The sequence below is a fragment of the Falco punctatus genome (genome assembly GCF_963210335.1).
Source record: "Falco punctatus genome assembly, chromosome: 9".
Lineage (NCBI taxonomy): Eukaryota > Metazoa > Chordata > Aves > Falconiformes > Falconidae > Falco > Falco punctatus.
Window position 1 is genome coordinate 1,312,083 of NC_137589.1, and position 16,930 is coordinate 1,329,012.

At 42.3% G+C, this 16,930-nt stretch overlaps 1 protein-coding gene across 2 annotated transcripts in view; it reads left to right on the forward strand.

Annotated features, from left to right (window-relative positions):
- The window catches only part of TCERG1L (transcription elongation regulator 1 like), a 160,046-nt gene that overhangs the window by 79,616 nt on the left and 63,500 nt on the right, over positions 1–16,930 (forward strand). The window contains exons 9-11 of one of the 2 annotated variants that reach the window (XM_080403427.1): positions 3,922–3,991; positions 11,603–11,738; positions 16,333–16,422. In XM_080403427.1, coding sequence (XP_080259553.1) covers positions 3,922–3,991; positions 11,603–11,738; positions 16,333–16,422 — 296 coding nt within the window. The remainder of the gene's footprint in view (positions 1–3,921; positions 3,992–11,602; positions 11,739–16,332; positions 16,423–16,930) is intronic. The other variant, XM_080403428.1, reaches the window with a different exon arrangement.

A 16,930-nucleotide genomic window follows, 5' to 3' on the forward strand; every position in this document is an offset into this window, starting at 1 on the left:
CTGTGTGTTTGAAACAATGGCTGCCAAATTTATTTAGCTTAGTTGCTGCTGCTGTGTTTTAATTAGGATTTTTAAATCAAAGGCACAAAAAAAGTTGGCAAGCATAGTTATTCATGGGGCTCTATAGGTTATCTGTGCATCACTCAACTGAAAGATCAAGTGCATTTATAACTTAGGCATAAATGATAAATTACTCATTTATCAATTCCTCCTCCTCCACAAAGTATAAGTTCTTAGGGAGATTGATGAAGGTGCCGTGGCTCTTCACTAATGGGTTCCCATCAGGCCACCCTGTGGAGTTGGAGAGGAGAGGCAGCTCCTCCTGTGCCTCCGGAGTGGCTGCACGGTGCGGGGTCCAGAGCAGCTCTTGGCCAGCACCACCGAGCCCCTCCGACAGGGACCTCACCGGGGCAGGGGGACCGCTGGGCAGAGCAGGCGAGGCCAGGGCAGCGGGGGCATTTCTGGGGCTTTCACACCTCCATCGTCCACGTTGCCTGGCGGCAGCGTGTGCATCTGGTGACAGCTCTCTCTTCTTGTCCCTGACTGTTGTTACTCCTCTGCCTCCGTACGCTCACAGACTGGCCATAATAACCCTATTTCCGCTCAAAGATTCCTTGAAATCCTTGTCGTATTGCAATGGAGAAAACCATTTTTATCTATTCCTATTCCTTCACCAGCTCAAATGGTTTGTCTGGTTGTTTAGGCTGAGGAAGTTATTTTTTCAGTTAATTAAAAGAAAACTGACATTCTGGCTACAGAAAATGGCATGTCGATTCATAGCTGGTATGTTCCCTATTCAAAACCAGTTACAATTTGGTTTATTCTCTTCTCACAAATATTTTGGACCCCTTAACATTCAGACAAAACCATGAAGCATGGTCTCTAGAAATAAGGTAAAGCTTATTATACATATATATTATATATTTTATATATATATATATATATATAAAATGTATACTTTGTCTATTATTTATTATTATTTAAATCTTAGAGTAAACTCCTGGCTTACATGTGACGCATACTCTTTACAAATCTGCAGATCAGATTTTTGTGTGTGGCCGATGGATTGATAGTGCTTTACCTCACCTGCTAAATGCCGGTGTTCCCTCTTTGTTCTGGAAAATGAACTGGAATTCATGACATGGCTGGGATTAGCTGAATGATTTCATTAATCAGCACTAAGCCTGATAGACCGTCAGATTGGGGCAGTGCTCCGCTTCATGATTTCATGGAAAGATTACTGTCAAGTGATATTCTTCCTGAAAGCTTTAAATCAATTATTAGATTTTGCGCTTGGCTGCCTGTCTTCCCTTTCAAAGTCAGTTCATAATCCTACCAAAGGTCCAGCGGTGCGATGTGATTCAGTAGGCTCCTGAGTGAGAGTACAGATACCATTTGTCATGTTTTACTGAGTCTTCCATTGCACAGAAATTCTAAGGGATGATGCTGACTCTGATCTTGTCCCATTTATCCAAGTCAGTAGACCCACAGCAGTCATTCCTGCAGGCAAAGCGAGAAGGATGTGGTGTCCCTCCCTCAGGGGGGCTGTCACTGCTGTCTGGGAGAACCTGAGGTGTCTCAGGAACCGGTGGATGGAAGTAAACCCTGAAATCGGGGTGTATTGCATGAGTTCTTTTACCTGAAGGCTGTATGGTAGCTAACGTTTGGTTTTATAAATGCCCGGTTCAAATTTTTTTCACAGAAAAACTTAGAAGTTATATATCCTTTTCAGAATTCTGTGAAAGGCCTTGTTGTAAGATGACTTCAAATTTGAGTGTTGTTGTAGAAGCACAGACCCATAGAATGGTTTGGGTTGGAAGGGACCTTAATAGTCATCTCGTTCCACTCCCCTGGCAGGGGCAGGGCCCCCTCCCCCCAGCCCAGGCTGCTCCCAGCCCCATCCAGCCTGGCCTTGAGCACTGCCAGGGATGGGGCACCCACAACTTCATCATCACCACCGTCATCATCACCAGTGAGTTTGCTCTTGTCGTGTGGAAATGTCAAAGAGGAAAGGCTCGTTGACTTGGCCAGACTTCTCACCACTTGCTTGCTTTAGTAAAAGAACGTCCCATCAGGCTTCGTAATGTCTGAGCATACCATGACATACGTCCTTTAGCCAGCTCTGGAAAGGCTGTCTGTGGCGTGTGGCAAACGCAGGAGGTGCCCCACCAGGCATGGCTTTTCCTTTTCTTTAATAGAGGTGAATTTGGTAGGAACAGGTTTGTGCTTGCCCAGCCACCTTTAACTTCATTGCTCTGGGAATTCACCACCGATTACTCTTGCAATTACATATTATTACCTTCAGTTTTCATTAAAATTAAGACCACTGCTGCCTCCACAGGTTGTTCAACTCCTGATTAGTAGCTTTATAATGTATCTGTTGAATTACATTCCACCTTCTGAGTTTACATGTCATTTTTCCTATTTCTTTGTATTTTTAATGGGGTATCCCAAAGAAGAATTTACCAAGAAGAGGTAATGCCTACAGTGAAGTTTTGTTTATTTAAAACATTATTAAATTAATTTCTGTATTCATAACGATCATGTATTGTCAGGAACGTTGAGCTCAAACTCTTCTTATTTTGGACTGCCATTAATTTTTCCTTATTCTCATTTTAAGTTCTAGTTAGTAAAGCGTTCATTTGCACCTGCTTTGTGTTTCCTCCTCATGTGATCTCTGTTCCTGGTCTTCCAATGCTGCAACGTTACAGCTGCTGTTTGTTTCTTATTGTTCTTTTTGCAGTGATTTAGTGTGCACTTTGTTCAAGCACTTAATACAAATAAAAGGTAACATTTGCTGAAAGCATACTGATAAACATGTAATTTCCCTAAAATAAGGAAACAAAATGATCTAAGAACAAGATTCTTAAATTGAAACTCAAAGTAAATGGCCAAATTTCTTTTAACTTCAATGATACTAAGATTGGACCCATTTTCTAGCGTATGTCATGGAGTTTCATCTGATTTCAGTGAGACCAGATCTCATCATATCAAGTTATTCAAACCATTTATCTTCATAACCTAAGTTCAATTTTATATTTTTTTAATTTATTTTTTCATAGTTTCATCGATAGCAAGATATGTCTTCATCACCAGTCTAGTACAAAGAGGCTGAGGTTTGGTGTTTCTGATGTTCCCAACAATTATGAACTACATACTATTTAATATTTATATTTCTCAGCGAATTCCTGGTGAACTACTGAAGCGTCCCCAACACAGTCCAAACACTGGATGGACATGACTTCTGGTGGTCTGTTCATTTGAATTTTCAAAAAAATTGCAGTTTGTATATGTGAAAAACAAATAATTTCCAAAATTAAATATCTGTTCCATATGCTTCATATTCTGACAATGCAACCTCAGAGTCCTTCAAGGGTAGGTGTCTAGGTGAAACCAGGAGTGTAACGTTGCCTTGGAGCTATTCCGCAACATCAGGAGTGTGGAGGTTGTTGGTATCTCCATAGCCTTGTTATATTTGTGGTTGAATTTCTAGTAAATCAGCATTATATTTGCTTATTTAGAAAGACGATTGGGCTAAGGAGGCAAGTTCTGGTGTGAGTTAGCACTACCGAATCCTTCTGAAATAATTTTGCAGGGATCTCTTTGTAGTTGCATTTTTAAGGGAAGGGAGGAAGGAGTATCAGATGAAGCAGTAAGAAGGTTTAAAACAATTATGTCATAAATGAACAATGTGTAATTTTTCAGAATGAAAATGTTTGGGTTTATTGCTATCACTTTTGTTTGGATGAAGGCAGTTCTGAGGATCTGATGAAATATGTGTTATTTTTAAAAGACTCTGTGGAGAGTGAATAGTAGTAAATACCTGAGCAGCGGCCAAAGACAAGAAATGAAAGATTAATTTGAGGAATATGTATTCCCATTTATCTAGTTCAAATCTAATAACTATTTATTTCTTTTTAGCAGAAAAATGTGTTAGTTCTTGTCCAGGGGATGAAAGTGATGATCTTAGCATCAAAACTAAGAGAAATAAGTAAGTTCTAAAGTTTACTTATCTATATGTAATGTTGGGAAGCTAACAACTGGTACAAATAAGTGCAAAGAGAAATACAATTCTCTTCTGTGTGGGTAACTACACCAGTAAATTATGAGAGTCATTCCTGAGGTGTCCAGTCTTCATAAAACTCCATGATTCTCTGTAATCTGTTTGCCATGAATGTCATCCATTTTTGTCTAAGTAACTCTTACTTACTTTTAAATGGTTAAAACCAGACTGTAACAATATGCATTTGTTTCAAAGACATTGCATAAAAGCTTTATCTTTATGGAAGTGAAGAGGATTATTTATTATTTTTTTGTCACTGGTGTCAGGGTTTCCAAGCTACTGGCTCAGAAATGTAAGCAGGCATTTCTGTCATGGTGCTTTTATTTGACCTTTATCACCACGTGTGTTTCAAATTTTCAAGAAGCAATAGCCAAAACCCCATGTGCCAAATAAGCAACTCCTTCACCCTTTGCCAAAACAGCAAGAAAATGAAGCAAACAGTTCTGTTGTAAAGAGTGCCTTAAGAGACATTTCATTCCATTTAACCTTTGGCCAGGAACCAGATATAACATTAGCGGTTCATGCAGGCTGGCTATGATTAAGATACTAGTTAGGACCATTGAAACAGTAAATCTGTAGAATAAATCTGCATAGATAGTGTGTTATATTTCTGAAGGCATTGTGACGAGCATGCTAAATTTTTGTATTTTCCAACTGAGTACATTGAAGATAATTTTTTTCTCTCTTCTATCGCCATTCTTCTTATCCTATGACATTGGATGGTTCTTTTGACCTTGTTAAGAATTTCTGTAGATTTGTTTTATTATGAAGGAAGGATAAGATACTGCCGAGTTTAATACTCAGGCTATTTGAACATTTACTGTTTGATATAAAGAGTATATTTACACTTTATATATACTAACGATGTACTTTTACTATTTATGTAATATTTAGTATTCATAATCAGTGTAAAAATTTATATTTAGTATAAAATGTTTAGGACCACTTTTATTGACGTCAGCGGGTCTGACAGTAATGGGACAGTATTATGACCTGTGCGTAGAAGGCGATATTTTCCCTGTGCTATTAAGGTGATTGCCTTTGGTGGTTGGTTGAGAAAATATGAAAACGTCTTTCCATTAATGTACATAAATACAGTTCTAAACCTCCAGAAGCTTGTTCATAGAACTTGCACGTTTGCCAAGATTGCTGTATCAGAGTATTCTGGGGCATGCTCTGCCATGTGTTGGAAGGTCAGGGAGTGCCTTTTTCACTGTCTATTGTGAGCAAGGAATCTTGTCGCATCTTCATTGGGTTCCCATGACTGACTTGAAAGTGGTTTCCATGACTTATCCACTTGAAAGACTAACTTTGGGGGTTTTAGTCTCGTATCTTCTTTACACTCAAAAGGACATTGTCAAAATTCTAAGCCCCAAATATGGACCGTCTTTTTATATATTTGCAGAATTTATCTTTTATTATTTTAATTTACTTGCAGAAATACATTTTTTGTATGCATATTTACACACACATCCCTCCTCCAAAGCAGATAGGTAAATACAGTTCAAGCTGGGCAATCTCAGCCCATCGCTGAGTTGCTGCATGCCTCTCCTGCCTTAATGCATTGTAGCATCTTTCTTGTGGTATATATTTATAGATACATAGGTACATGTATATACATATAGAAGTGTAAATCACACAGCCATCCAGCTAAAAGAGCAATTCTGTCAGAAATCCCGCAGCATGGTGGCAGGTACCTCTGATTTCCAGCAGTGTTTGCTGCGGTATGGGCAGCAAAGCAGTGCTGCAGTGTCCACTGATGCTGCCAAGGCATCTCGCATGGAAAAGAGCATTTGTGGGATGGGAAGGCATCCTTTGGGTCTTGAAAAGGTCGTTTGAGTGATAGGCAGTACAAACTACTCTCAGCTGTGACTTTATGCCACAAAAGTTAAATAGCATGTTATAATGAATGTACATCACCTGCTGTTTATGTTACATTTGTCTTTATATTATGCTACATTTATGTATGGCATAACAAATAATACAGCTTTTATCATACTTGAGATATGTGGCAAGATATTAATTGAGAGGATGTTTAAAGCTCTGAGAGCCCTATCATAAGTTCTATTTTAAAAAATAAATCTTTAGATTAGTAGGAGCTAATTCTTATTTGTGAGGTATTTGGTCAATTGCTCCTATGAAAGTCGAGGGCAACATTCATGTAACAAACAAGTGAGCTTTGGCTGGCAACACAGCATTTTCTCAAACTTCTTTGTGACAATCCCAATTCCCCAGAAGTTAGACCTGTCACCGAAAAGCCATAAAATGTTTATTTTTCTGTCAGCAGAACATATATCTGCAAATTACTGTGTGATTTCTACCGCCACTTTGAATTTTAAATTATCTTCTAGAATATGTGAAGATTTCGTGATTTTTCTGCTTTTTTACCCTGAAACAGTGGCAGAATATAGAGGTTCATTGAGGGACCTTAAACTACTGACATTTTACTAAAGAAATGCAGTCTAAATGCTTGTTTAAGTGTATTTATATTAGACTGTAGCTAAGAGTTCATGACATAAAGAAGTAAAATATCATAGGGTTTTAATTTCAAACTAGAATTTAGTTATCCTCAGGATGAAAATACTGAATACTATATAAACTCATTTGCTATATTAAGATTGTTTTATGAATGTGATTGAGGCATCCCAATGGAGATTGCATGGTACTGTCCCAGCTGGGTGTCCACTGCAGTGGGCAACCTTCCATCACCGCAGCTGAGCCCTGGGGATGGTTCTTTGCACAGCAGCTAAAATCACTGCCACCATCAGCGTTTGGAACTGATATTATGGTTTCTAAGTGCGGTGGGTCTCAGTTGCATACATCTGTGTGTGTCCGGATTAGTCAGCCAAAAGCGGGACTGATTTTAAAAGTGTGGCCCGTAATTTTCTGTAAGAAATGCAGTCGAGTTACTCGGTGCCATAGGCAGCAAAAGGTGAATTCTCAAAATGTATAGCATACTAAAGTGCTGGTTAAGCTCCGAGTTTGGGATAAAAGGATACACATCACCAGCTTTTCATCTTCCAAATCGCACATACAAGGTCCAAATCTGACTTTCTGTTTCCTCTGCTTTGTTTTACTTGGGAATGGACAAAGTGCTGCTCACTCCAGACTGAGTCCAGAGGTGGTGAAAGATTTCTTTTTACAGAAACCTAAACGCATTTTCATTTTGGTGCTGGATGGACAGAAAAATTATTTATATTGCTGTCATATCCACGTTAATAATTGAATATGAAAACAGTGACTGTTTTCCTACATCTAACACAGAATACCCCTGCACAGCCATTATCCGCTTATTTTTGTGATATCAACATTGGTTTTTTTGGTTATGTATATCTTAAAAAGGAGGCATTACATGCTTTCAGGGTTTCTTTTAAAATATGCTGTTTTCTATATTCTCTATTATTTAAGTAAAGTAACTTAGTAAATCAGTGTTCCTTTGACACACAGTAAATCATCTGCTGTACAGAAAGCGCTGTGCTAAGGGTAAGGTCCTGTTCCATCAAGGGTCCAGTACAATTCCTTATAACTGACCTAGCGGGTCATCTCACAGAGGTTTGCATTGGATCACCAGCTCACATTGGTAAGAACATATCTGCTATTTCGCTTGCTCTACCCTTTCTTTGGTGACAGAGCTAGCAGGGGACCTGGCCAAGGCTGGCTGACGAAGACAGCAGGGCTCCCTTCTTTCTCTCGTGGAGGTCTGCACAACCTCCCTCCAGTGCTTCCAGCCAGAATCTGCATCTGCAGGTTTGGGAGCTCTGGGCTCCACAAGCTGCTGTCACATTTCTGTTTATACTTTGTTGGGGTATAATGAAACTGCTTAAAAATACTGAAGTCAAATTCTTGCTCAGTCAATGCTCTGACTGTACTCTTTACAACAGAAAAAAAAGAGAGAAAGTTTAGCTTTTCTTCAGAGAAACTTCAGGTTTTCTGCGTTTTCTTCACAGAATGACAGAAGGGGGGGTCTCTGTCCCCCCTGGTCCCAGCAGGTCCCTCAGGGATGTTTCCATGTGGGTTCGAGCATCTTCAAGGATGGAGCCCCACAGCCTCCCTGGGCAGCCTACCACTGTGTCTGACCACCCTCACAGCAAGAAAGTGCTTTCTGATGCTATAGGTGGATTTCCCTGTGTTTCAGTTTGTGTCCATTGCTGCTTCTTTCAGTGGGTGCCACAGTTATACGTCTCACCACCCTATGCATTTTTTGATTTGCAAGCTTCCCAGGTCATCCTAGTAGACTGCCCATATATGTCCATCTGAGTAGGAAGTCACATGCTTTGTTGTGCAGATTATTGTATTATTTGCCTTAAAAATTGCATTCTTCATTGTCGTTTTTGGCTCGAGAACAAGTTCTGTGTGGTTTGCAGCATCGTTTTCCATTGTGTAAGGAGGACTGGAGGGAAGAATGGCTTTTCTGGTGCTCGCCTGCTGGAGCAGTGCACTGTATTCCTTTCGGTTTTGGCTTGCTTTGCACTTTGTGTGTGCTAGAAATTGGATTGGCCTCTCATGGATCCTGTCGCAATAAAATTCACCATTATGATATAAAAGTAACTGTCATTCTGTGAAGAACACTGATTTGGTATCTCTCAAATCGCCAGTAATACAGCCTCATTGTAGGACAAATGTAAGTGTAATGTAATTATTTGTAGAAGGAAGATAATACGCTAGAGCTCACATTACATACTGATCTAATTCATTTGCTTGGAAATAAAAAAAAAAGTGTTTTCCTGCTGAAATTTCAAACTAAGTATTATTCTGTAGTGGTGAAAATTGCATTAGTAGAAAATGCTGTCATGCCTAGTAGGAGGTTAAAAATCGCATGGCCTGATATTTATTATACTCCATTGAACCCTGTGATCATTTTAAGACCCCTGAACTTTCCAAAAGGGGGCCTTAATTTGCACTGAGCTCCTTCATAGACTCACAGAACGTTTTGGGTGGGAAGGGACCTTGAAGCCCACCCAGTCCCACCCCGTGCCCCGGGCAGGGCCCCCTCCCCCCAGCCCAGGCTGCCCCCAGCCCCATCCAGCCTGGCCTTGAGCACTGCCAGGGATGGGGCACCCACAGCTGCTCTGGGCAGCCTGGGCCAGCGCCTCGCCGCCCTCACGGGGAACAATTTCTGCCTCACAGCTCATCTGCATCTCCCCTCTCCCAGCTTAAGGCCATTCCCCCTTGGCCTGTCACCACGTGCCCACGTACAAAGCCCCTCTCCAGCTTCTTGCCGGCCCCTGTAGGTGCTGGGAGCTGCTCTAAGGTCTCCCCGGAGCCTTCTCCTCCCCAGGCTGAGCAGCCCCAGCTCTCCCAGCCCGGCGCCATAGCAGAGGGGCTCCAGCCCCCTGACCACCTCCGTGGCCTCCTCTGGGCTCGCTCCAACAGGTCCGTGTCCTTCTCGTGCTGGGGGCCCCAGAGCTGGTCGCAGCGCTGCAGGGGGGTCTCACGGGAGCGGAGCAGAGGGGCAGAATCCCCTCCCCCACCCTGCTGGCCACGCTGCTGGGGATGCAGCCCAGGGCACAGGGGGCTCTCTGGGCAGTGAGTGCACATTGCCAGGTCATTTTGGGCTTCTTGTCACCAACACCCCCAAGTCCTTTCCCCTCAGGGCTGATCTCAATCCATTCTCTTCCCAGCCTGCATTTGTGCTTGGGGTTGCCCTGACCCACGTGCAGGACCTTGCACTTGGCCATGTGGAACTTTGTGAGGTTCACACGAGCCCACCTCTCACACCTGTCCAGGTCCCCCTGGATGGCATCCCTTCCCTCCAGCGTGTTGACCCACCACACAGCTTGGTGTCATCGGCAAATTTGCTGAGGGTGCGCTCGATCCCACTATCCCTGTCACCAACAAAGGTATTAAACAGTGCCAATCCCAGTACGGAGCCCTGAGGAATGCCACTCATCACCGGTCTGCACTTGGACATTGAGTCGTTGAGAACAACTCTTTGAGTGCCACCATCCAGGCAATTCCTTTTCCACCCAGCGGTCCATCCATCAGCCCATGTCTCTCCAGTTTAGAGACGAGGATGTCATGTGGGACAATGTCAAATGCTTTGCACAAGTCCAGGCAGATGACATCAGTCGCTCTTCCCTCACCCACCGGTGCTGATCGTAGAAGGCCACCAGATTTGTCAGGCACGATTTTCTGTTAGCGAAGCGCTGTTGGCTGTCACCAATGACCCCCTTATTTTCCATGTGCCCTAGCACAGTTTCCAGGAGGATCTGCTTCCCGATCTTGCTGGGCACAGAGGTGAGACTGACTGGCCTGTAGTTCCCTGGGTCTTTCTTTTATCCCTTTTTAAAACTGGGAGTTGTGTTTCCCCTCTTCCCATCAGTGGGAACTTCACTGGACTGCCGTGACTTCTCAGGTGTGATAGCGGCTGAGCCGCTTCATCCACCAGTTTCCTCAGGACCTGTGGATGCATTCATTGCTCAGTGTATTAAGGAACAGCAGGATGGACCCAGGGCACAAGTCTGATTTTGACGCTTGAATTGGCCAACTTCTCTGAAGTCAGGAGGTTTGAGTGCCCATCTCAAATCCCATCACCCTCCCTGAGCAGACTCCTTCCTACTTCTGATTCCCAACTAATTAACCTCTCATTGCAGATGCTGAGGGCCCGCAGGGGCAAACTTTCAGCTCTCTGAACAGTGGGGAAATAGGTGTTCACTTCCAGTGCTGTGAGAGTGCAGCGTTAGTGGTCTCTAACTCTGAGAAAATTATGTAGCTATTTATCTGGTGTGAAACTGTTCAGCTCTAGCAATGACACCAGTTAGGTAGGATTGCACCTGAAGAGAGCATCGCTCTTAACGGTGCTGCTGCTTTATGGTTGAAACTTTCTGTAAAGTGTCCTTTTCTGAAATGAGCACAGTGGTGCTATGTACGTGCTTTTATTCCATGGGTCTTGTAGGCAGAGGGACTCAGGCAATATGTAGGAAGTATTTTCTCATAAATGCCTATTTATTCTAATCAGATGTAATCTTGGAAAAAGGCTGTCAGGATAAATATAGACCTGGCACCGACAAAGGGCAGGTTCTTTGTTGATGCTTTATTGGCAGGTTTGTGCAGGCGATGCATTGCTGGATTACTTCCCTTAGGAGCGAGCTTGCGGGGTGCATGGGAGCATAAAATAAAGATTAGTGTTGTCGTTCAAGTTTGGGGGCACAGAAACAGAGGAAAGAAAAATAAAACAAGATGAGTCTCTTCAGTCACTCTTTTAAAGTCTCCACTCCTTGACAAATTTTATATAAAGCTGTCACTTTTCTGTGGCTTGAAATATAGCATAGTATGTCACTGCTGAGTTCCCCTTTGATCACACCGATAGACCATCCTTCCACATAACGAGCTGCTGGAGGTCCCCTGGCAGGGCTCGCGAGCCCTGTGGTTTAATAACGAGCCGCAGGTCTCGGTAACTTCTCAGCTGTCAGCGCCTGCTCCCGGGCTGCTCTGAGCGCACCAAGAAGTCCTGCGTCCTGGAGGATTTTCTAGAGAGGGTAAAAAATCCCCTCCCAAGTTGACAATTACTGAACTATTTTCTATCTTACCTTGTTAAAGAACAGAAGATTCCCAGGCTGCTGACCGGGGGAGGAATGAAACAGAGGAGAAAAATGAGGAAACATCAGCACCTCAGATCACGCCTCCCCTAGAAGAGCGCATCACTCATTTCCGAGACATGCTTCTGGAGAGAGGGGTAAGAAATACACTTGCTTTCCTTGACATGTCCCATTTATGAAAATAGGGGATTATGTGGGACAACTACAGGAGTCATTTCATAACTATGACTTAGCAGTCAAATGAAGAATTATTGAGAGGGGGTTTTCTATTAGCCATGCAGGTTTTGTCATACTTTACTGTGACTTTTCTTCTGATGCCATGCAGCCAAACGTGGCTGTGCAGAACTGAGAGCCCTTTGCAAGTCTGCTTCCAATTAAATTCCTACAGACAGACCCAAGGATACCCAAAGATAGGTGGTACCTCTTCCAGCACAGACCAACGTCTCAGCAGGGTGTGGGGCTTGTATCCACATGCCATCCCAGAGGTCCCATGTGAACCCCAGAAATGAGGAATGAAGAACAAAAGATGTGTCACGTACATCACCTGAAGGACAGCCCCAGGCTCAGGAATAGCTCTGGCAAGCTCGTTGCTTTTTTTAGCACGGGAGAGGTTTCATCACCACCAACTCTGATGACCCCAGCCATAGGAAATCAAATGTAGTTACCGGCCATCCAAAATCCACCCAGTCTGTTACAAAAGGTTGTTCTGGAATCTCAGGAGGGTTAAGAAAGCCTTCCCTTTTCCCTGGACCTCAGTGACCATCCTTGGACTTTTCTAGGGAGATGTGTGGTTCCAGCTGAGGCTGAGGTGCGGGAGTGTGGGATGCTCAGGGCTTTGGGCTGAACGGGGATCAGAAGAGATGGCCCCTCCGCAGCCAACCAGACAGGAGTACCTGGAGCATCCTTCTCTTCCGCATCGAGGCCAGCGCAGACCCGGTGGCTGTGGAGCTGTTACAGGTTGCAGGAGGGAGTTATTGCAGCCATTTTACCATGACCTAATCAAGATCATGAGTCGATAGATGGAGCATAAATTCAGTTTGCAGATAGAACCCATCAGCGTTGTGAGCCTCATGACCAATGGTGAAATATGGATTACAGATAGCGTAACAGCATCTAGTGACTGATTTTGTAAAAAGCTTTGGCCTGATTTTTGTTTTCTGTGGTAGTTCTTCCAAACCTGTGATGAACTGCCCATGTAAAGATTACCGTCAATATGAGGAATTGTGGGTACTGTTTTTTCTAACGTCACCTCCGCAAAAGTTCATCTCACAGTGTCCCTTCTTCCAGAGAACTGATGATTTTGAGCATGAATGGAATTAATAAGCCTGATAGCTTTAGGTCTTAATCCTGCAAACATAAATGGGTGTGTAATAGAGTAGTGTATGTAGATTTTATACCTCCCTCCAACACTCTGAAAATATGTATTCTATAGAAGTTAATGTAATTTCTACAAAGAAAAAAAATCCAAGGTATTTGTTGCTAGGCAATAAAGCCTATAAAATTTAACATTAGTAATCAGCAGACTTTAAAGGTAGATAATCAGAGCTTCAGAAGCTCAACAGTAAATTATCTCCACCCCAACACTTCTTTATTAATACATTTTGTTATTTATGCTTAAAAAATGTAGAAGTACTGTAAATGGATACTTGTTGAAGAGTTCTGCCGGCACATTTTAAGTCAGTGGGCAATAAGTCAAAATTTGGAAGTATTAGGGATGTTTTATAATAGGATTTCTCAAGTGTTTCCTGTATAAGAGTCAGACTTCCTCATAAAAATAAGAAATTCAGGAAATTTACTGTTTTGTTTTGCTATTATTCATAAATGTACACTAATAGGCAATTTTTCTGTCACCCCAAGCATTTTTTTTAAATATCCAGATAAGCTGCTGGTTAGCACCAGCTGGTTGACATTGCTTGAGATGCAGTGAGGCCATCAGTGTTATTTTAAATGGGTTATTTAATGAATGTCTCCTGCTATTTTCTCGTAAAGTTTTTATTTCTTAAGAAGTTCCTTAATGGCATTACAAAGAGCTTGAACTAGATGGAGTTCTTCAGTGTAGTTCTGACTCTTCCTATATGAATTATATCAACAGAAGAATATTTATTGTAACATTTTTAAAAAAACCAAACACGTGATTTTCAGTGTAGCTCCAAGACAATGGCTCTATTCTTGATTCTGTGGCAAGTTTTCCATGGTAAAGATGTAATCTTTGATATCCTCCTGGAAATTTAAAAGTTTCCACAAAATCCTGAGGGGAAGCGGAAAGTTCAAGCCTCTCCCAGGCTCCCTCACAACCACGGCATCAAAATATCCGTGTTCTACAGTCTGTATTTCTAGGAAAGTCTTCTCTTTGCTGGGATGCTGTCAGTGAAACAAGACTTTTCTAAAGGATTCCAAATGGTATTTTTTTCTCCAGATTTTACTTCCCTAATTCTGGGGAGAAAAAAAGGGGTTCGGGGGGGTCCTGACCCCAACCTTCCCATCTCAAAACAATTCTGGCAGCCTCAGCATTATCCTAAAGAAAAAAAAATATTAAAAATCCAAATAAACAGGGTTTTTCTGGATTTTTTTCCCCTATGGCCTGTTTTTCAGACAGACCCCAAAAGCCCCTTTATAGAAGGAAAAGCCACTGAATCCCATTTATTAATATCTTTTTAATGGAGGTGGTTTGTTGGTTTGGGACGCTGGGCACATTTGGTGCCAGCAGCAGGTGATGATGTGGGCAGGGGTCTCCCAGCTCAGGCACAGGGTGGTCCTTGCCACTACTGACCCCGCTGCCTCCCCTCAGCCCTTTGCCACACCATCCTTCTTGCTTTTCTGCATGTCTTGGTAGCTTGTGCCCAGGGTGGACATGGTTCCCTACCAGAACAGCATATCCTGAAAGATGGGAATCCTTTTCTGATGAAGCAAATATCAGGCTCTTCGCCTTTCTGTTCCTAGGTGTTTTTTAGTCAAAGCCAAAATCTCAACCTGCCATTGTTTCTGGGCTTCCAGAGTAAATTAAAAATAAAACCATCTATTCAGATAGATGTTCTTTCACTTCTAAGCATACTGCTCAAACTCAATACATTGAATTCTTGTGAGTTTTTTTCCCTGTACTTTGCACTCTGGTTAAGAGCAGGGGTTGAGAACTGGAAACCCATGACAAGCTCAGACCTCTTTTCTCCTTTTCGTATCTCTCTTCTCCTTTTCATCTGTGGTGATACTAGGACACAGAAGTCATCACTTATTCTAGGAAGAGATGCCACCCCCACCATGCCCAGCGCATGTGTTTGCTGATTGAGTGTCCCATAGTAAGGAAGAACACCACAATACAATAGGCGTTGGGAGATCAGTCAGAACATTAATATTTTATATGCATTTGCAGGATATGAGTATCCTGAACAGCGTGTGATGTGTAGCTAGAATTAAACTATAGATATCAGTAGCCAACATTTATTTTAGCTGTGTCTGTAGCATGTGAAATGTAATCATTACTAAAAAAAAAATCATAAACAGGGATGATTACCTGATAAATTAGCCTGAGCTTAACTAGCTTTGAGTTCAAACTGGCTTTTGTACTGGGAAAAAAACCTGATATCCGAGACAGTGTAAGAGACACCCTGAAGGAAAGGATTCCTGCTGATGATCCTTCTGAAGGGGAAAAAACCCCCAGACCTCAGGACTTCGCCACGTGTGCAGATGTGGAGTGCAAACCCCAAGCTGTGAGAAGATGATGAACTTTGATTTTTCCAATTTCTAACCACTCTAACAGGAAAACCAGTCCATTTAAACCTTCTTTGCTTCATCAGAGCATTACTGTTTGGGTGTTAATTACTCTATTTTAATTATACCTCACATACTTAATTTTTTTAGTGAATTTACTCTTTGTAATTAGATGGAGTGATTAGAATATTTAATGTTACTCGGGAGTATTCTGCAACAATCTAATTAACAGTGGTGTTGTACAAGGTAGCAGATTCAGGCTGGGGATTTCGGTCCTACACTCCCAGACTGTCATTTTGTGAAAGTCCTGGGTAAAGGGGACTGGGCAAGTGAGGCACCTGCTTGGATCCGTGGTGGTCCTTACAGCCCACTCACCGTAGAGGTTTTGGAGAAGGTGGAAGAACCTCTGTAGGAGCATGATGTTCTCATCCTCTGGCTGCAGGACCGTGAGTGATGCATGGGACTTGGGTGGATGCCCAGGTCCCACTCCAGAGAGCTGGATTCAGGGGAGAAGCCCCGAAATGGAGGAGATGTGACAGCCATGCTCTTGGAGGGAAGCGGCACATTTACTATAGAAGCATGGTGATACAGTGCCTTGAAGATGTTCCCTGCTATTTCTTCAGCGTGTGCATGCATTGATGGCCTCATTTGGGTTACAGTTTTAGTTTTGGAGAGGAAAGGAGTTAAAGCTGAGATAATTGCTTAAATGGAAATTGATGCTCCTGTTGTACAAAGGGGATAATAAAATGGCATTTTCCTTTTTGCTACAGATTCTTTCCATAAAAAATGTGGAATAAGCATCTCCCAGATACTCAGAGATGTCCTAGAGCAAATCAATACTAATGGTGTGGGGGCGACCAGAGCATTGCCAGAAACAGATTAAAATTCAACTTCCAACCGCTCTGAGGAATCCTTTAGAGGGTTCATTAGCTTTCTGAACTACTCTTTTGGTTCACCTTGGAACATTTTCTTCTTTCACGTCCTTATTAAAATTCCTTAATGTGACTGTGTTTGTCTACTTCACAGGTTTCAGCATTTTCTACATGGGAAAAGGAGTTACACAAAATAGTATTTGATCCACGTTACCTTCTGCTAAATTCAGAAGAACGTAAACAGGTGAGCATTACCTCCAGCATAGCTTCTGATTAGCAGCAAACATCTCCCAAATTAACTGAAATAACAGAGTAATTATCTTGGTAGGAGAAAAAGAATTGCATGAAATTAAAATTTCTTGTTTGAGTTTTTCAGTGAGACTCATAATTTAAACTTCCACTCATAAGAAAGTCCTGCCTTTGAAAAGCAAGTGGTAACGAGTGAGTTTGCACACAGAGATGAGCTATGGTCTCTTGGGTTATATGAACAACTCCCATTGAGGCTGGGAAACCGGGCTGTAGGAAGGGGAATGGCCATAAGGTAATGTTTCCACTCTGAATTATTTAAATATGGTAGAGAGACTACTTAATTTTTATTACTTAGAATATTTTCTAGGAGTTTGGCAGTATTTACTGCTATATTTGGCAATAACTAAACTTGGTAGACATAAATCGATAGAGCACTGTGGCTATGCTGGTATCTGTCTGAAAGAGTTTAGTATTCCTGGCAAGCTGCAAAGGGAAGCGGACCC